Source organism: Pimephales promelas, chromosome 25 (assembly GCF_988280905.1).
Source record: "Pimephales promelas chromosome 25, fPimPro1.hap1.1, whole genome shotgun sequence".
NCBI classification, from domain to species: Eukaryota; Metazoa; Chordata; class Actinopteri; order Cypriniformes; family Leuciscidae; genus Pimephales; species Pimephales promelas.
In genome coordinates this window covers 11,762,843-11,784,857 of record NC_142793.1, presented here as the reverse complement: position 1 = coordinate 11,784,857, position 22,015 = coordinate 11,762,843, and the positions used below count along the sequence as shown (strand labels likewise).

At 38.6% G+C, this 22,015-nt stretch overlaps 2 protein-coding genes across 2 annotated transcripts; both read right to left on the bottom strand.

The window, feature by feature from the left end:
- Window positions 1–628: 628 nt before the first annotated feature.
- Window positions 629–5,563, bottom strand: psma4 (proteasome 20S subunit alpha 4). The gene is made up of 9 exons (XM_089127684.1): window positions 5,437–5,563; window positions 4,905–4,930; window positions 4,764–4,806; window positions 4,475–4,637; window positions 3,456–3,533; window positions 2,872–2,960; window positions 2,656–2,786; window positions 1,925–2,048; window positions 629–900 (listed from the first exon to the last, which is right to left on the bottom strand). Exons 2-9 carry the CDS (start codon window positions 4,905–4,907, stop codon window positions 746–748), a joined length of 786 nt encoding a protein of 261 aa, XP_088983810.1. The 5' UTR covers window positions 4,908–4,930; window positions 5,437–5,563; the 3' UTR covers window positions 629–745.
- Window positions 5,564–6,985: 1,422 nt separating this feature from the next.
- On the bottom strand, window positions 6,986–21,891 carry ireb2 (iron-responsive element binding protein 2). The gene is made up of 21 exons (XM_089127497.1): window positions 21,765–21,891; window positions 18,819–18,917; window positions 18,545–18,710; window positions 17,975–18,112; window positions 17,506–17,733; window positions 15,693–15,762; window positions 15,171–15,354; window positions 14,951–15,090; window positions 14,705–14,876; window positions 14,518–14,618; window positions 14,247–14,363; window positions 13,989–14,148; window positions 13,765–13,900; window positions 12,579–12,663; window positions 12,221–12,502; window positions 11,987–12,091; window positions 11,515–11,657; window positions 11,097–11,244; window positions 10,892–11,014; window positions 10,599–10,784; window positions 6,986–7,944 (listed from the first exon to the last, which is right to left on the bottom strand). The coding sequence occupies exons 1-21, from the start codon at window positions 21,889–21,891 to the stop codon at window positions 7,822–7,824; spliced, it is 3,033 nt and encodes a 1,010-aa protein (XP_088983623.1). The 3' UTR covers window positions 6,986–7,821.
- Between the last annotated feature and the right edge of the window lie 124 nt (window positions 21,892–22,015).

Sequence of the window (22,015 nt, the reverse complement as noted above, 5' to 3'; positions counted from 1 at the left end):
AAGTTTTATAAGTTCAAATGCTCGCCTTGCTCTGTTCTGTGATGCACGTTCGTGACTCTCCTGTTCGAACTCGTTCATCAAAATGATCGAATCTTTTTCCGAGTCAATTCGTTCGTTGAATGAACCAAATGACTCGGAAAATTATTCATTTTCCGAATAGTAGGTATCTTTTGTGGCTTTTTGAACACATTTTTACCACATGAGTGTTTACACTACGAAAGCAATCTACTCGAATGTGTTTTGACTACCTCAGGTAGTGGTCTAAACTGGACAAGTTCAAATCTTTTTGTAAACCCCGTTTAAACCTTTATTTAGAGTCATCCATTTGGTATCCGATCGACCAAAACATCTTAATACCAAGTGTAAACAGATTCTATGGCATTTTGTGTTTACAATAGTACATTTTTGTACAGTTTATCTTAGCAAATACTTATAGTCTCTCAGCCCACACCAACCTGAAAACTCTTGGTTACACAACACTTACATTAGCGGCATACATATTCGGATTAAAGCTTTTACATCTAATCTACTATTTTTACATACACCACCAGCTGTGGGACGTCAAGTGAGGAAACCTCTAGAATTACATAACCAGACACATTAGATTATCAGAAACAAAACAACCCAGTTCAACTTTTCATTTTGTGTTTAATAAAGAAAATGACATGAACATACAGAGCAATATGAATTTCTTTAGGAATCCCGGCGGGCTTTTGAATTTTAATAGAAAACAAGTGCAGGTGTTTTATTTGTCTTTCTCCTTCTGTTCTTTGTCTTTCTTGTCCTTCTCCGCTTTGGCCTCTTCAGCCTCGTGTTTCTTGATGAGTTCTTCCACTTCCTTCTGCTTCAGGACTTTGATTCTGGTCTTGCCGTTCTCTCGTGTCAGTGTGGCGATCTCCACTGCAAAGATCAGCAGAAAACAATCAGATGTTTTTCCATTAAAGTAGATTTTAAATCTACTGAAGCAACATCGGTAACACTTTACTTGAAGGGGTGTGCATAAGACTAACATGACACCTTCATACCCATGACATGACATGTTATAAATGATATGTTATGAATATGAAGGAAGTTTTATGCATGTTTCGTGTCATTATCATTCGCTCAGTTATGACATTTTATATACAAATATGATGTTGTTTGAGATGTCTTTATGACAACTTGACATTACTAAGACACACAAAGCAGATTAATTATCAAACTTAATCATCTTTAAAGGGATAGTTTCACCCAAATATAAAAAAAATTCTGGCATAATTGACCCACCCTTGTTCCAAACCTGTGTAAATATTTCTATTGCTGAACACAAAGGATGATTTTTAAAGAATGTCGGGAGCCAAAAAGTTGATGGACCCCTTGACTTCCATATAGTACTTTTTTTACATACTATGGAAGTCAATGAGTCCGTCAGCTGTTTAATTGCCAACATTCTTCAAAATATCTTCTTTTGTGTTCATACAGGTTTGGAACAAGGGTGGGTCAATTAAGACAGAATTTTTCATTTTTGGGAACCCTTTAAGAGTTTTATAGATTATCTGAATAGTCATTTAATTAGCAACAGCTTTTGGGGGTGATAAACATTACTATTGTAAGCCCATTTATGCTTCAAAGTAAAAAGAAAGAATTTTGAGACATTTAAAACAATTTTTAAATAATGAATAGGTAATTGCGACTTCATATGTCACACACTATCTTATTGTTAAGAAGAGCGTGTTGTTGCATGACAGTTTTGACAGCAGTGTTTGTTACTGCATTTCAGCTGCATTAGCTGAGAGCTCAGATGGATTGTGGGTCTGTATATTGTTACATGATCATTCATAATGCAGAAGTCTGCTCTCCGCCAGACCGCCTCAATCCACACGCTAAAACATTTATTCCATCTCCGTCTCGCTAAACACACACACACACACACACACACACACACCTTTCTCTGCTGAGAGCTTGCTGACGTCCATGGTCTTGTTCAGTACTTTGACGGCGAGAGCGAGTGCAGCAGCCAGAGTCATCTCTCCCTCTTTATAATCCTGCTTCAGCATCGACACAGCAGCCTACAACACACACACACACACACACCTCTGAACTGATGTCAATGTTCTTTTGTGATAACAAAACAGAAGTCTTGAATGGAGGACATCGTGTCGTTGCCATCTACTGGCTGAATCACGATATTATTAGTTGATTTGTCAGGAAATTAATCAAAACTGGTTCTTTTTAAAGAATCAAACTGATTCATGAAGCATTCAATTATATTTGACCCAATCTAATATGATGATTTGCTGCTCAAGAAACATTTCTGACATGTAGACACTACGTTAATCTAATTACCATCATATTTCTAATATTCTATAAATACAATTAAATGCAAACATATAGAACATATTTCATTTCTTCCACATTATAAATTGTTGCCCAATATTTTTGTGGAAACTAATCCATTTTGTTTTAGCATTATTTGATAAATAGAAAGTCTTTTGTTACATAATAAATGTCCTTTCTGTCACTTTGTGAGAACAGAACTCAGCGACAGCCGAGTGACTATTTTTGAAATGATTCATTAAACCAAACGATTCAAATGAAATGAATCACTGATTCTTTTCAGCACTAGTTGGACAGTTTAAGCGTGTCACATGTTCAAAACGTGTGCGTTTCACTCACTGCGCTGTTGTTCCCGATGCACGTGGCTTTCCAGCCTCCATAGTTTCCACTGGGATCACTCTGATAGAGCTGGAATCCGTAGTGTTTGTCCCATCCCATATACAGCAGAGACACACCGAAGGGTCTTTTACCTGATAAAACACAGCCCAAATCTTCAACAGGATCCCGTTGGCAACCGATTAATAATGTACAACGGTTTTGATTTAGCTGTCGTACCTCCAAACTGTGTGTAGGCCTGTTTGATGTCACACAGGGCAGTGACCAGCTGCTCACAGGGGATTGGCTCCTGATACTGCAGGAGGTACCTGAACACACACGATCACATACAATGGGCTATATGCACGCATAAATTCCGCATTTGACGCAGGGATGCTTGTCCATTTCCGGTTGTGGAGATTAAAGCGGAGGAAAACCGAGGAAAACGGGATTATGGCAGAGTCTTCAAAATTTACTGTCCTCCAGTCTTTGAAATGAAACGTACATACGTTTAGATGTAATTTTATATATAGTTATATTTATTTAATATAATTTTAAAAACAAGCATAAACACAACGAGGGGTGTCTGTTTTATCTGTTTTTGTGACTAACGTTTCTTTAGTATAACCATGGAGTATAAAATTCGATATAAATTCTCGGTATTGCATTGGACTCTACGATCGCCGGAAGTTATCGAGCATCCCTAATGCTTCACCGGAAATACCGCCGTGCATAGAGCCCATATGAATCTCATATGTAAGAGATTCTCATATGTATTGTCTTATAACTACACAACGAGTCAGAATCATGCTTCACACACTCACCTCTGTGCGATGAGCCTCAGCTCGTTCGTGAGGACGTTGGCATCCGACGTAATCCCCGCCACACTGCATGCCATGTCTCTGTGATGCAGAATCAACACACACCAGTGGTGTTATTGTAATCTATCACTAACAAAAATCATTTTCAGCAATTAAAATACAGATAAAATATAAATGTTGGTTTAAAACTTCAATTTAAAAGCAAAATAAAATAAGCATCAACAGCTTAATTACGTTTAAATACGTAAATTAACAATTAATTTATAAAGCTAAAAATAAATATGTATAAGTAAGCAAATAAAATGACTAAATAAAACCTAAATTAAAACCACCTTAACTAATTACATAAATAATAGTCATTAGATAAATAAAAAAGACAACATAATAACTACCTGAAATAAGAATAATTTAATTAAGTACTAAAATGACTAAAACCTAAAAATAAAGCTAAATAGAAATATAAAAAAAAAATGAGCACATAAATTACTAAAACTAAGGCTAAGTTTGTTTCAGTTTAATTTAAGTTAAAAAATGACTAAAACGTACATATAAAGCTAAATAGAAATACTTAAAAAAGACAAAACTTAAATTAGCCTTGGAAAATACCTGTAATAAATTTAAGTTCAAGTACTAAAACTATTACAACTTAGAAATAAAGCTAAATAGAAATATTTAAAACAAAAACGACAAAAGCAATAAAATGAACACAACTTAAATTAAAATAAGATTAAACTTAACAACTAACTGAAATAAGTTTTAGTTAAAGTCCTCAAATTAATACAACTAAACTAAAACTAAATAGAAATATATAAAAAAAAATGTAATATTGTATAAATGATAATAACATGGAGATTTCAAGCAACCTTAAATATTAATACAATTATCAGAAATAATAAAAATCCGCTTTTCAACTCCTTGCTTGTTAAGTTAATTTTTGTGTTCAAGTAATCGTGAGAATGATTTTAAGGCCACATAAATGTTTAACCGGAACTAATCCAATCTCATCTGAAAACACGACTCACTCATTTAGTTTGTAGATCTTCTCAGAGAAGAAAACCTCATCCAGAAGTTTGTGGATGTTCCTCCTCTCCGCCGCCAGCAACACACCGTCATTAGCCAGGATGCCCAGGCAGGTGCCAGCGTGACCGATGGCCTCCATGGCATATTCTACCTGATACAGGCGGCCTGCCAATAACACAACACACACACCCTGAGACCACATTTGTGACAAGTGACATGACATCACCTGGTACAATAATAACACACAGAAGAAGAAATAATAAAACAGTGGATATGGCCGGGGACTCTCACCTTCTGGGGAGAAGATGGTCGTTCTTGAGTCATATCTTCGAGACTGTTCAATAAAACAAAAAGAAGTGTTTTTTGAAAATTAACATATTGTGAAACAATAAACTGCATTAAAAATAGATAGGCTAATAATGCAACACTTACCATAGTGCCTTTAAATAAAATAAACTCTGCAAACAGAAGGGGGAACATGGTTCATTGATCAGTAATCAATTGCATATAGAGTTTCAATGCATTATTATTAATAATTATAATATTTAATAAAAAGAATAATTCGTTGATTGTTTGTACTGCTGTCAGAATCTAAAGCACTTTAATTCACAGTGCAACAAAATGAAACAGAAAGTAGTCGAAAACAACAGAAACCCGCACAAACACAAACTCAGCTCACAATATACATTAAATTTATTATCATACATGATTATAAATGAGATATTATGAAGCATATATGTGACATTTTACGCGGCTTTCAGTTTCTCCTGTATGAATGTTTTAGCTTTAGCATTAGCACCTGCATAACAGCATGAAGCAGCAACTTTTCATTTCACTTAAATGTATCCATCGCTTAATTAACCGCACATTATCTCAGCGCCTTGCACACGCACAGAAGGTTTTAGTTTGTGATTGGCATCATATATAGGATGTAAAATGTAGCAAAATATTATTATTTTCATACCTAATGCCTGTGCTCGCGGTGCCTGTTCACTGTTGCGGCTCCGACTCCGCTAAAGATTCTCACTGCAGCGAGAAGCGCGTCCACTCTGGATTCACTTCCGTGCTGGGTCACGTGTGTTACGTGAAGCTCTCTGATTGGTTGCCTTCCTTCAGTTAGCGGTTTAGTTGGATATTTTCATGTTGCCAAACAACATTTTATGGAAGCTTGTTTCCGCCATAGAATGAAAAATATAAAAGGTAATTGCGACTTTTTATCTCACAATTCTGACTTTTTTTCTCTCACAATTGCGAGTTTACTTCTCGCAATTTGACGTTATTTCTCAGAATTGCGAGATGGAAAGTCAGAATTGGGAGATATAAAGTCAGAATTGTGTGATATAAAGTCGCAATTGCGAGATATAAAGTCAGAATTGCAAGATATAAAGTCAGAATTGCGAGATATAAAGTCAAAATTGTGAGTTATAAGTCAGAATTGCGAGATATAAAGTCGCAAATTCACAATTGCGTGTTATAAAGTCAGAAATGCATAGTATAAAGTCAGAATTGGGAGATATAAAGTCAGAATTGTGAGATTTAAACTATTCAGAGGAGGAAAAAGTTAGTCTTTTTTTCCCCTTAGAATTGGCCTGATAAGTCTCAATTGCGAGTTTATATCTCACGATTCTGAGAAAAGATGTCAGAATTTCGACATATAAACTCACAATTATGTGTTATAAAGTCAGAATTGTGAGATGTAAACTCGCAATTGTGAGAAAAAAAGTCAGAATTGTGAGATAAAAAGTCGCACTTCTGTCTTATTTTCTCAGAAGTGCGACTTTATAACACCCAATTCTGACTTTATATCTCGCAATTCTGACTTTTTATCTCGCAAGAATTGAAAAATCTCGAAAGATATAAACTCGCAATTGTGAGAAAAAAAGTCAGAATTGTGAGATAAAAAGTCACAATTACTTATTTTATTTTTTTATTCAGTGGCGGAAAAAAGCTTCCATAACATTTAAAAATTTACTTGTAACCAACACAAGCAATCATTTTAAATACTTTTCAAATGTCTTTCATGTAGATACTTTTTAAATATTCCTCATAATATATTATTTGAATAAAACAATGATATTCTAAGCAGAGTAAACCAAACACACAATTTTAAATTGTATCTAAAAATGATTTTCCTGAAAATTATAAATGGTCATTTACATTGAAGAAATGTGGAAGCTTTAAACAAATTAAACTAGTGAAATACTATATTTTTATTTTATTTTGTGTTCAAGTGCCAATGAATCACAGAAACATTTCATATTACAGCATGTTTCCAGGTGCTTTGTGCTGATGAGAGTGGCGAAGCTAGATTACGCTCTACATCTGACAGAAATGACTTGCTCATTCCCCCAGCGCCCCCAGCGTAAGGGAGGCTACATTACCATGCATTTTTATCAATGTACAAATTATAAATATTTCAAAGAATAAAAAAAAAAATCCTAAATCTATATCAAGTGAAACGTATGTCTTAGAGGGTGACAACCTATTGTATTATAAATGCAGAAAAGACAATCTCAGCATGCTGATGTCATTATTTATTAAAAATTATTTACAATAACAGCATCATCCAAGAAAAGTTTTTTTTTACTGCATCCTTCACTCCTGTGCTGAGGAGTTGCATACTGTCTATACATACAGAACACAAGGACTGAAGCCAAACAGCACTGTGACAGAACCAAAAACCAATCATCGTTCGCTCTCTAACGTGAGCTCACATTAATATACATCTTATGATGTTTATGGCTCCATCAGATGTCATTAAAAAGCAACTTCTTTCATGTTTTAGTCATTACTGACAGTCACAATCCCAGTAAAAGACGACACTAAATGGACGATCATAATAAATAAACTTATATTTTACTGGATCGGATCAAAACGAAGAGTGCTTTTTGTTGTTGTGACGGAAATATGTGTATTACAGAAACAAAGCTGGGAAATGAAGAAACAACAGTGGGCTGGAAAGCTTTAAATGTGTGGACACTTTCACTCCATCAAAGGGTGCGTGTCAAAATCAGCACCATGAAAAAAAGAGCGAAGCCTCCATTGGCTGTGAGGTCATCGTGCAGTCTTTGCGTCAGTTTAGAAGAACAGTTCCTTGACACGTGTTGCAGGCACTGCAATCTGAGATGCCCAAATCAAACCTATCAAAGTTTACGCTCCACATCAAGACACAAAAACACACCTCGTCGCGCCTGGGTGTGGAGAGAACGATTTGGAGAGAAACGTTGGACATTTGTTGCTTTAAGTGCAAAATAATGACATCCCCCGAGACGGGAGGATTCTGTAAAATGAGGCACAGCGTTCAGAGTTCATAAGACCTCCTGAAGGCCTCTAGGTGGCGATGTGCTCATCAGAGGTCCACCGGCAGCAGAGAACGAGCTACGTACTTCAGGATGCCTCCGTGACGGAAAAATGCCACGTCCATGTCGTTCTCGAAAAGAGCCACGACACTGAACGTCTTCCCAGTGCTCGTCTGGAAACAAAAGCACACAAAAACGTTACATTAGATGCCACATGGACAAAATACATGTATTCAAAGGCAAATTGCAGGAACGATTTCAATTCAGTACAATTTGATTACATTTGACTAAATGGATATTTTGCTTACATATAAAATATATTCTCTCTTAGCTTATGCTATAAATTATATGTGAAACGTCTAACATGGTGTGCTACAAAAATATTAATTCTAATAATAACAGCATTAATAACAGAAAGCATCCCAAACGATGCAGCTCTAGAGCTATTCATTTAATAGATTTAGCGAGTCTATATGAATGATTCATTTAAAAGGACCAGTCTTTTGTTTGGCCTAACACCGCTGAAAACTCTTTATACTTCCACAACAAGATCAACACCGCCCCTAACACACGAACACTTTTCAAGACATTCAACTCTCTCCTCTGTCCACCTCCTCGCTAACTGCTGATGATTTTGCTAACTTCTTCACTAACAAAACAACAACAATCAGCAGTCAGTTCTCTAATCCATACACACAGGAACCTAGACCAACCACTCCCACAACCCTCTCTCCTTCTCTCCTCCTTCTCTCCACTAACCGATAAAGAAGTATCTAAACTTCTCTCCAGTCATCCTACCACCTGCCCTCTAGACCCCATCCCCTCACACCTTCTACAAGCCATATCTCCCACACTTCTACCAGCTCTCTCTGGATCTTTCCTCCTCTGGTTTGAGTGAGTCCTATCTCACAGGCAGGTCCTCATGGAGAGGCGAGGTATCCAAAGCACATCAACTGACCACAGGGGTTCCCCAGGGCTCAGTGCTTGGACCGCTCCTCTTCTCCATTTACACTACATCACTGGGTCCCATCATACAGGCACATGGTTTCTCTTACCATTGCTATGCTGATGACACCCAGCTCTACCTCTCATTTCAACCAGATGATCCTACAGTACCTGAACGAATCTCAAGCTGTATGGCTGACATATCGGCATGGATGAAGGAACATAACCTAATGCTCAACCTGACAAAGACTGAGGCCACGTCCACACTACTGCATTTTCGTTTAAAAACAGAGCTCATAATCTGTAGACCAGTCTGGTATTCAATAACCAGCCCAAATCAGCTCACAGTTTGTGGACCAGCCTGGCATCCAATAACCAGCCTAAGTCAGCTCGCAGCTTGCGGACCAATCTGGCACCCAACAACCAGCCCAAGCTAGCTTGCAAACTGGGGACCAGTCTGGCATTCAACGACCAGCTAAAGCCAGCTCACAGTATGTGGATCAGTCTGGCATCCAACAATCAGCCTAAGCCAGCTCACAATCTGTGGACTAGTTTGACATCCAATAAATAGCCCAAGTCAGCTCGCAATCTGTGGACCAGTCTGGCATCCAGCAACCAGCCCAAGTCAGCTCACGGTCTATATACCGGTCTGGCATTTAACAACCAGCACATGCCAGGTTACAATCGGCAGACCAGCCTAGTATCCAACAATCAGCCCAAGTCAGCTCATAATCTGTGGTCCAGTCTGGCATCTAACAAATAGACTACCTATTGATCTCCGTCCACATTAAAACGACTGAAAACGTGGATCACGTGACCATTCACCAACACTGGGCATGCGCGTGCCGGCGTAAACGGTGGGTGACGAATCAGGAAAGGACACGTCCTGACACCCAATCATAGAGCCGAGCGTGAGCCTCTGCGTCAGCGTTTCCAAAGTCCTCCGTTTTGTCCCGTCTTCACTAAAACACACTCCGGAGATTCAAAACACGAAACAGAGCTGCAGCGTTTCTAAACTTCTCCGTTTTAGGTCTTCGTTTTTCCAAAGCACATCAACTGACCACAGGGGTTCCCCAGGGTTCAGTGCTTGGACCGCTCCTCTTCTCCATTTACACTACATCACTGGGTCCCATCATACAGGCACATGGTTTCTCCTACCATTGCTATGCTGATGACACCCAGATCTACCTCTCATTTCAACCAGATGATCCCCACAGTAGCTGCACGTATCTCAAGCTGTATGGCTGACATCTCGGCATAGATGAAGGAACATCGCCTGCAGCTCAACCTGGCTGAGACTGAGCTTCTCGTCCTCCCTGCCAATCCGTCTCTACAGCACGACTTCACTATCTAGCTAGATTCTTCCCCAATCACCCCTTCAAGGTCGGCCAAAAATCTTGGAGTAATCTTTGATGACCAGTTGACCTTCACAGACCACATTACAAAGACAGCTTGATCATGCAGGTTTGCAATGCACAACATCAGGAAGATCAAGCCTTTCCTAACCGAGCAGGCGACACAGCTTCTTGTCCAGGCCCTTGTTATTTCTAGGCTTGATTACTGCAATGCTCTTCTGGCTGTGCAACTAAACCTCTACAAATGATCCAGAATGCAGCTGCTCGTCTTGTCTTAAACGAGCCCAAAAGGGCCCACATCACTAAGAGTCAAGATTCATCTGTTTGGAAATCTGATTACAGTGCCTGTTCTGTCTGTTCTGTTTTTAATTTACTAAAAAAAAATTACAGTCATTTGTTAATGAATCGGACTACACTGGTTGTGCTGCCTGCTTTTGATTCACTACAAAGAATTGGATGATTAGAGTCATTTGTTTGTGAATCAGACTAAAGAGTAATGATGTTTTGTCTGCTGTGAGTCACTCTACCTGTACAGTGAGCTGATGTCGAGGCGTGAGCTCCTGTGGGATGTTAATGGTGAATCGCTCCTTTCCACACAGCTCAAGTGAGTCGGCATTCTGTCCTGGCAGGAACTGCAGCGGAGCGATTCCCATCCCTACCAAATGATTCTTATGAATCTTCTCAAAGCTCTCAGCTATCACTGCACGCACCCCCTGAGACACACACAGTCAAGAGAGTCAGTGAGATCAGTGAACGAATCACAGGAAATTGTGAAGAATTTCAAGGTAACTCATCGGGAAGAGGATTATGGGTACAGTACCAGTAAATAAGGTCCTTTGGCGGCCCAGTCGCGTGAGCTGCCGGAGCCGTACTCTTTTCCTGCCAGGATGATGAGGGGAACTCCATCTCTCTGATAGCGTTCAGCAGCTTCAAACACATCCAGCTGTGATGGGACAACATAAATCAAACCACGTGTTCAGAGTCAGAAGGAATCATATTCAAACCGATTCAGTCTGGACACCAACCGTTTGTCCTGATGGAATGTGCAGTGTTTTGGGTCCGGCCTTCCCGATGAGACGGTTTTGAAGCTTTATGCTTGCAAATGTTCCTCGAGTCATCACAGCATCATTTCCTCTCCGTGCGCCATAAGAATTGAACTCACGAGGGGTCAAACTGAGTCAAACATATAAAGGGAAATTAACTTAGTTTCTCATCATCTTTATATCATAATATTTATCAACCTAGTAATAAAAAGCAGTTTTACAACAAAAATGTAATGTAAGCAGGAGTTCTGGGAACACTGACTCAATGAAATGAATTGCTCAAATGAACCAATGCACTATAATGAATCTGACTATTCATTGCAGTAACACTCACTCACAGGGTCTAAAATTATTTTAAGTAAAAATATATGAAGCGAAATAAAAAGAAAAACCATCCAACCGTTTGCTCTGCAGGTATTTGGCCGCAGCACTGACTCTCGCGATGCTTCCCGCTGGGGAAATGTGATCGGTCGTTACTTTATCCCCCAGAAAGAGGAGCGGGTACGCATTGTCAATGGACTGAGGAGCGCACACCTCTTTAGTCTGAGACGAAGAGAAACTATTGTTGAAATACAGTGATGTGATGCTTGGGGGAAAGCAGCATCTGAATGACACCAGTGGTGTTGTTAACTAAAATTATTCAAAAATATGATGAAAAACCTAAACTTTTAAATAACCTAAAATAAGTTCAAGTACTAAAACTTATCTTTAAACTGAAAAAAAAAGATAAATGAAAACTAAATTATCACAAAAACAAAAAATAATAAAATGACAAAAGGTACGTTACTAAAACTAAAATTTCTAATTATGAACAAATACTTTAATAGTAATAGTATACAAATAATCCTAAAATAACACTGGATGACACTCACCAGTTTGCTGAAGAAGGACGGACAGCGGATATAGGTGGATTTGGGATCCCATGGGAAGAAGGCAGTTTCGGCAGAGTCCAAACTGTTCCAGAACGTACTTCCTTTCTGCAGACAATCACAAAAATCAGCTGGTATTAAGATACAATTCAAATGATTCAACATATTCAGTGAATCAAATGAATCCTTTTGTTATATCTTCTGAAGAACTGTGATGTGCTATGAAACTCCTCACACCTCCATCCGGTTCTTCAGCTCTTTGAACATGGAGGCGATGACGATGTTCTCCTCTGTGTGGTTCACCTCCTCTTTGGATGGCCAGACATCCCGCAGATACACGTCCTTCCCCTCTGAGTTCACTCCTAGCGGTTCTGTCTCCAGGTTGATGCTGACTGTGCCTGCGATCGCATACGCCACCACCAGCGGGGGTGAGGCCAAATAATTCGCCCGAACGCAGTCACACAGGCGTCCTTCTAAATGCCTGTTCCCAGACAGAACGCCACACGCCACCAAATCACCCTGCAGACGAGCAAACAGCTTAGATTAAGACGCAGATGTTCAGATAGAAAGAGACTAAATGAGAGTTCGGTCTCACCTGTTTAATGGCCTCTACCACATTCTCAGGTAAAGGTGCCGTGTTGCCCACACACGTTGCACATCCATAACCCGCCACCTCAAACCTGAAACCCATGATCGAAAAACATGCAGAGGGCATTATTTAGACAATTGTTAGTGTTTATGTGAAACAAGGCTATCATAAAGGCTATTTTATTTTTATCATTTAATAAATTGTATTTTTTTTATTTTGTATTTTGAATAGTAATAAATGTGATATTAAAATATTTATTCTACTCATTTATTTATTATAAATATATTTTTTTTAAATGTTAGTGGTATTTTTTTGTTTTAGTAATAGTTGTCGTTAATGATTTTTATTTTATTTATAAATTGTATTAATAAATAATTAATCCACTTAATTTATTTTTCATATTTTTTATTTCTGTTTAATTGATAAATATTACATAATATAATATATAGACATATTTCATAAATAATGTAATACATATTTTAATACACATCATTTATTTTTATTCACTTTATTTTTATCATTTAATAAATTGTATTTTTTTTATTTTGTATTTTGAATAGTAATAAATGTGATATTAAAATCTTTATACTACTCATTTATTTATTATAAATATATTTTTTAAATGTTAGAGGTATTTTTTTGTTTTAGTAATAGTTGTCGTTAATGGATTGTTATTTTATTTATAAATTGTATTAATAAATAATTAATCCACTTAATTTATTTTTCATATTTTTTATTTCTGTTTAATTGATAAATATTACATAATATAATATATAGATATATTTCGTAAATAATACATATTTTAATACACATTTTATATATATATATATATATATATATATATCAGAGTATGATTATGACATAATATAATATATATCAGAGTATGATTATGACATAATATAATATATATATATATATATATATATATATATATTATAGGATTAGAAGAACACAAAAAACCTACAAAAGCTCATTAAATAAAACGTATTGAATATTTATAAATAAAAATATAAAATAAAAACAATAAATACTAAAGAAATGCTTAAAATATACATTTTACAATTATACACAATTTATAAATATATATATATTTTTTACTACATCTTTCGTTTTAGTGATAGATTCCATTACCAATAATAACCTTGGTGTGCAAAAGTACCTGCATCTAATATTGCGTGTATGTTGTGTGTACCCGAGTTTCTTGAGGAAGGGCAGGACTCCGCTGGTGTTCAGGTAATGTGTGACGGTTCCACCGCCGGGCACCAGACTGGTCCTGATGTACGGTTTTACCGTTAGACCAGCCTCGACGGCTTTCTTCGCTAATAGACCTGAACAAAACACAAGACGTACACGTGAGATGCACTAAACACTGCGCAACCAGCGCACACCAGATCTACAGATGTCCTGACGCCTAACCTGCGGCCAGCATGACGGACGGGTTGCAGTTATTGGTGCAGCTGATGATAGCAGCGATGACGACGGATCCGTGTGCCAGGTTGTACTCAGCCCCCTCATGCAGGAACGGGACCAGAGCTGCCTGCTTGTCTTTGGATATGTGGAAGCCCTTAAAACCCACCTACACATACATGGACGGCACAAAAACAAACCCAGCTAGCAACTTGGTACCATTACTTAATTGACAAATACTTTGTGTATGCTAATATGTGCATTCACCTTTTCATTCAGGCAGTTAATAAAGTCTTCCTTCATGCAAGTCACGGCCACTCTATCCTGTGGCCGTTTGGGTCCGCTGACATGAGGCACAATGGAGCTCAGGTTCATCTCGATGACCTACGACACCGACCACAACACATTTGTTAACAACTGACCTATGAGGTTCCTCAATGATTTACACTACCTTTCAAAAGATTTCTTTTAATCAGCAAGGATGCATTTAATTGATTAAAAGTGACAGAAATGTTAATTAAAAAATAAATGAACCAACCTCCGAATACTGCGGCTCTTCTGATTGTTCATCGTAGGTTCTGAAGAGTTTGATAGCCTTTAGGTAGTCTTCTAAAACCACAAGCTTCTCCTCACTGCAGACTGATCAGAAAAACATGTGTGCGTCAAATTACACCCTCGATATCACTTCAGTATTTTTAGTCTTCAGTACAAAGAGCAGTCCATACTGGTGTGTTTAAAGTGCTGCAGGGTGATGTCATCCACAGGAAAGAAGCTCACGGTGGCGCTGTACTCCGGGCACATGTTAGCGATAGTGGTCCGATCAGAAGCCGAGAGCTGCGGTACACCAGGCCCAAAGAACTCCACAAACTTCCCGTCGATTCCCGCATGACGCAGATGCTGAAACACAAAGGTCAGACAGTGAATGATATGTTATTTCTTCAGATACAAACTCACTGTAGACCTCGCTGTACCTTTGTAATGCCCAGTACGATATCAATGGACGTTGCAAGAGGACTGATGGTCCCAAAGAGTTTACAGCCGACAACCTGTGGCAAAGTTAAGGACACTGGCTGACCTAACATGACCGCCTCTGATTCAATGCCTCCGACTCCTGAAAGAGAGCGACATCGTGAGGAAAACAAAACAGAAGATTTCACTAATGATAACAGTAACTCGTGACATCGTGCTCACCCCAGCCCAGGATCCCGAGGCCGTTGATCATCGTGGTGTGGGAGTCCGTTCCCACCACGCTGTCTGGATAAATAAACCCCTCCCTTTCCTGTACCACCTGACACAGGTACTCTAGGTTCACCTGATGCACTGTGTTGATGTCTGGAGGAACCACGTTGATGTTTTTGAAGGCTTTTGAACACCACTGGAGAGAGAGAGAACAGTCACAAACTCAAGACTTACACTACTGTTCAAAGGATATGTCTCATATGCTCACCAAGGCTGCATTTATTTGATCAAAAACAGTAATATTATGAATTATTGCAATTTTCTATTTGAATATATTTCAAAACAATTTATTACTGTGATGGAAAGCAAAATTTTCAGCATCATTACTCCAGTCTTCAGCATCACATGATCCTTGAGAAATCATGCTGATTTGCTGCTCATGAAACTTTTATTATTATCCCTAAATGTTGAAAACAGCAATGCGAATGGCATGTAATGTTGTCTTTGTGTAGATATAAATCACTGAAAACTCACCTTAAAGAACTCTAATCTCTCTTTGTTTCTGGTTAGCTCCATCTCTTGATTCCTGATCATAGTTTCAGGCCTGTGTGCGTCAGACAGAAATCAGCACATCAGTGAAAGCAAACTGAGTCATGTGAGAGCGTGTATTAGTATGGACTTGTTATTCAATGTATCGTATTCCTAAATGATGTAAGGTATACACTATCTTAAAGGTGCATTGCGCAAGTCTCCTGAGTTTTTGCAGAACTACGCCCCCTCTGGCAACAAGCGAAACTGCAACCAGAGGTGTGCACGCTCATGGACAACACGCTAGGGGTTGAACGACTTCAGATTTTTTGAAGTCGACTGTTACGACATCAAAGTCGAGTCGACGTCGACTAGTCGCTGACATCATTCATGTGACTGATTTGCAACATGCCACGATATGCAATTAATTAACCGAAAATTATACAGAAGCTGACAGCTCATAATGGGTCCGTTTACACCTGGACACTTCATGGATTCCATTTACACCTGGTCACATAAATGTGTTTTCGCAAAACGGATTTAAATCCGATATTCAATCAACGCACTATATGCAGATTTAACGGAGTTCACATCATCGAAAAGCAACAGAAATGATCTGCGTGTTTCGTCATGCTTTTACTTTCGTTTTCAACAATATAGTGCTAAGATAGTATTTCCATAGACTTTATGTACCAATGTACCACTGCTTTCTTGCTGCAATGACCCTCTGGGCTCTTCAACTCTTGTCGTCTGGAATGCGGCCAAATAGTATAAAAATCAGCGCAATCATATAGTGTCACATGATCAACGCGACTAGTCAACGTCAAGCTTAAAGCGTCACGGCATTGCATTAAGGTCGACTAGTCAGTTCAACCCCTACCACAAGCACAAATTTTTTTGTTACAGTCATAATGTGTTCAGAGGTAATAAAGTTATAAATCTGCAAGTCATTTTAAATATATGAAAGGAAAGGCATTTGAGTAAATTATACACTTATGTGTGTGGTGTGTGTGTGTGTGTGTGTGTGTGTGTGTGTGTGAAAACGGGGTAGTAGAAAACTTCGGTTTTTGTTTCCATCTATCTCCATGTTGAACTGTTTTATGTGTTTACTGTATCCACATATGATTGTATTATTATGGAAACACGTTCATGAACAATATAAGTCATTACTTTGTATCCCGTTTGAGCCCCATAGCAGACCGGAGATCTCTTCATCTGTTGAAAGCTTCCCAATATTGACTCTCATCTTATTCCGACTCCTGGCACTAGACACAAGTTTTATTTTCTTTGTCTTACGTGGAGTTTGCGTTGGGGTTTGGAATGAACTACAAGCCGGTCTCTTTAAATCCATATTCTACTTTTGTGGAAAGTTGACTAAAGTTTTGTCGCTCGAATTGTCTTCGTTTATACGGAGAATGGCGGCGAATACACAAACCTGCCAGACATAGCCAGGTGAGCTTGACGTCACAAACTCCGTCCCGAATCCCTCTTATTTATTTTACTGTACAGGATTATAGAGGTTATCGCAGTGATCAGAGAAGGGCTCATTCAGCCCATCAGGCAATTGTTTAAGCATGTATGGGTTAGAAAAACAGCTATTTTTAACATTAAATGTTGCACAATGCACCTTTAAATGGTCAACTCTATGATGCTCCCTTCATATTCTTGCTATATCTTCTGAGACAAAGATACTAATAAACTTGAGAGAAACTCTCTCAGCGCTGAGTTCATTGTTCATTCAAATGCTAATTGCTAAAGGACTAGAATGAGGCACATGGAACCTTAAATCTAACAGTGTGTGTGCGAGGTGTAGACGTACTCTGACACGGGCTGCAGGTGGAAGGGGCACAGGGGGGGTGTGTTCTCTATCTGCACTGCTGCGGTTCTGCCACTGGGGGCGTCCGAGCAGGAGGCTTTACTGCAGCCTCCCCGATGACCCGGGCGTTGACCTGTACAGTGACTCCCTCGCGGAGATGGTCGACCGGCAGGAGATCTGACAGCGGCACCTTGACTCTCATCCACGGGGATTGAAGGGCTCTGGATGCCACTGAGAAATGAGGTAAACCGTGGTTAGTGATTTTGACGCTTGACAGTGAAAACTTGTTGCCTCTTGCCTGGTTAAGTTCATAAAATGAGACTGTTTACATTACACAATACATCGCCACCCTAATTACTGTGTACATTGGGACGTCTGGGCATAATCATTGTTTATGTTAATGCTGTAATTATTGGTTTTTAAACATAAATACTGTTTTAATCCCTTCTCAAGCCCATGTGTTCACTCTCACCATTTGCTGTAGTCGATCTGCAGCGAATGATCTACGATGAGGTCTGTGGGGCATCTGGGGTTCACCAGGTTTGGATCAACCCCTTGTTTAGCTAAAGCATCTCTCATGGCTGCCAGATCCACCATAGCAGGAATTCCCCTGTGAAGAAACACAATGGAGGCATCAGGACACATCCAACTTTATGAACAGGCCCAGTTAATATGCAGATATTATAAATATAACAATATGGCTTAGTGTTATAATCAAACTGTAAAGGCTGTGACTGAATTAAATGTATGCGCTGTATGTTTAGCGCTGCACCGTGTTCTTAAACCTGGATTTTTTTTAATCACAATTTGATTTCTTTTCCACAAATCGTGTATCCCTATATGATAATGGGGTGGTGATGGCACAGTGGATAAGACACATGCCTTTGGTGTGAGAGACCCGGGTTCGAATCCACTGTGAGACACCAATTTGTCCCTGAGCAAGGCACTTAACCCCTAGTTGCTCCAGAGGTGTGCGACCTCTGACATATATAGCAATAGTAAGTCACTTTGGATAAAAGCGTCAGCTAAATGAATAACTCACGTAAAATCCTGCAGCAGAACCCTGGCGGGAGAGAACACCACCTCGGCCTGGTTCTGCTGCGTCTGCCAGTCCAAAATATTAGAGACATCCTCTGTCTTTATGTAGAACCCGTCACACTTCCGAATGGCGGACTCCAGGAGAACCCGCATGCAGAACGGCAGTTTCTCTACAAGAAAAAGATCCAATTAGTGCTTTTGCAAGACTTTACATTTTTCTTATAAGTGATGTCAGTTGTTTCTTTGCATGAATTATTTAGTTAAAGACCCTAACTCACCATATCTGGCATCATCACTGAGCTTCTGTGGGTTGAAATACCTCAGCTCTTCATACTGTTCGCTCCGGAGAGTTTCGATCAAATCGCCAAACGGATGTTCTGTAGAGAATACAACCCTTTATTGAGCATTTTGGTGAAAAATACCGAGAAGGAGCTTGTCCTGCAACAACCAAAAAGAATCAAGACTACAGCAGACCTGCAGGCCTCATATAACAATTCACATTTCACCTACTTATGGCTATGCCCTAAAACAATGTACTTTTTTTGTGAAGATAAAGTATATACTTTTGAGTGTGCTACTTTTAGTGCAGAACAGTACACAAGCTTTGGAATATACTACTCCGTCATGATTGTCTTCTGAAACATTTGTTAAAGAACCGCTCACCTATAAAGTTTATTTTTGAAGGACACAGACATCCTTTTCTCATCCAAATCCAGAGCACTGTTAGTATTTTTTTTTATCAAAATGGTGTATAAAAAAAAGCCATTTACTGTGCGTTTTGGGGTGTACTTTGTTTAGATCCAGGATTGCATTGAAAAACACTGTTGGAATAGTTGAATATATCTCTCTCACACACACACACACACACACACACACACACACACACACACACACACACACACACACACACACACACACACACAACAAGTAACTTCCACAGAGTGATCCTAATAGACACACAGAAGTGAAACAGGTTGTGTTAGAATTTCACCAGCACTGTTTGCAGTGAGATCTGTATACTGTCAGAACAGAAGACATTTCAAAAACATGTCCATCATTCCTATCCATGCAGAAATAAAACGTGTGTGACGGTTCACTAAACCAAGAGATGACAACAAAACTAAATCCTGATATAAAACACACAGCAGTGTATTTCAGCAGTCCCAGTGTGATCGCATGTGTGGAGGAGGATGAACAAGCACAGACACACACTTATCACTCACACCCTGCGTCTGCTGCACATGTTAGATTAGGTTAGATAAAACTGCAGCAAAGGAACACAAACTTGCATCCACCACATAATATGCATGAACATAAAAATACCCTGATCTTTATTTACGACACGGAAGATAAAGACACTGGGTGCGAAAAGTAAATAACACACTCGCTGACAGACAAGCAGATTACAGCAGGATCAGAGCGCTAACGTGAAGAAAGAACACACTTTCTAATACCTTCTTCTATCATCATTTAAATGTATATTTATTTATTTATTGTTGGAGAGCTAGATGTTATTTTAGTAACGTCAGCATGATGAAGAAGTGTAAGCAACTAGAAAAATACAATATTCACAACAAGTGTTTATCTAAAAAAAAAAAGGCCAAATGTGTTTAGAATCATAATGTTCCTAAAACATCCACACAATGCTTTACAGTTTAGGAGACCTTGGGAACCAAATGTTGGAAGCAAAAAAAAAGTGGTTGGGTCCTCCACCAGAAAAATGTTACTGGAACAAATGGCATTTCATGTACTCTGGTGCCTTTCAATTAAACAAATAAACTAAACTCCACTTCACGTTGTACATTAAAACGCACAGCTATCCGTGGATTATCCCACTGCTGAAACCATGGTCATTTGCCAGCATTTGACAACTTAAATCTGTTATTGATGTTTGTAACGCAATATTTCACTGGAAGGGTAAAACGGCTTGTTGAGAAATATGACTCAGCAGAAATGCATGTAGTTTCATTTATTAGGCCATTGCTCAAGTGGAATGATTTTGACTGATGGTGCTCTGAAACAGGCATATAAGTGAGTTTATCCAATATCATTGGTCTTAAAAGGTGGGTGGGTCTTGTCCCATCCATATACAATGATTCCCATAAAGTGTATACCTGCTGTGACTTGCTTTTCAAGACTAAGTTAATTTTAAGACACTAATACATTAAGCTATTTAAACAAACCAGCTCATTTAAAGGGATAGTTCACCCAAAAATTTAAATTCTGTCATTAATTACTCACCCTCGTGTTTTTGTTTTTTTATGATGTCTTTACTACATTTCTTGACCTTGAAAGTGACAGTTGCATTGACTGTCAATGGAGGGACAGAAAGCGCTAAGATCTCACCAAAAAGATCTTCATTTTTGTTTCGAAGATGAATGAAAGTCTTAATGGTTTGCATTGCAACGACATGAGGGTGAGTGATTAATGACGAGTTGAGTCTTAATCTTCGGGTAGCTATTACTATTTAATATAATAATTTGTCTAGAATCACCTTTTTCCAAAAAGTTCCCCCCCAAAAGTTTAATGTTTATGAACCGTTTACACCAGAGAGAACAACCTTATTAGAAGACCACGTAATTGTATAATTGTGAAGAAATAAATACAAAGAAGTGTGCTTTTCCCTTACAAACGTTATCTGTGCCAGTACCATGGTATAGATCAATTAGAAAATAAAATTCTTAATACTTCTTCAAAAATCAGATATAATACACATAATGGTACTGAATAATTACTATATTAGAATACTATGGCATAGCACAGCAAAGTAAGAACACTATGGAATTAACAAAATTAACAAAAAATGCATGGTAGTACCATGGTACATGTGTGTTATTTTAAACAACATAATAATCGAGCATCCTGCATTATAAGATTGTGCATTGTTCCTATTAAGCTGCCTGGCTAGACAATATTTTGGACATTAAAGACGTGTTAAACTGAAGCTGTCAAGCTCGGCATCTCATTGAGTTGACACACATCAGTTTTAGATCGCGTGAGCTGCATCATGTATTCGCACGCGAGAATGGACGTCAGTCGCTCTCTCTCGCCGCTAGCCGCAGTGCTAACGACAAAACCGACTCTTTCATCCTTTTAAAAGTGAATATTTGAGGACTGCTTTGACACACATTTGTGACTTCGCATATAACCGGTTACATACTTCTCTGTCAGAGCGTAAATGAGATAAATATTGTTATTTTTTGTCATTTAAAACCCGCACTTACCGTTCTGAGGTGAACCCAGCGCCATGATGAGTTCTGATATTAACACGACTCCACTCGCTCGAGCCACACCAGCAGCCAACCAGCGAACAGTTCCTCCCTGGAGAACTGTCCAATCAGCTAAAAGCATCTAGCACATCGCTATCCAATCAACAAACACTACCCTTCATCACTTTTATTAATTAATAATGATTTATTGAAATGATTTTATATATACTATATAACATATAGCTTAAAATCATTTTAATAGACAA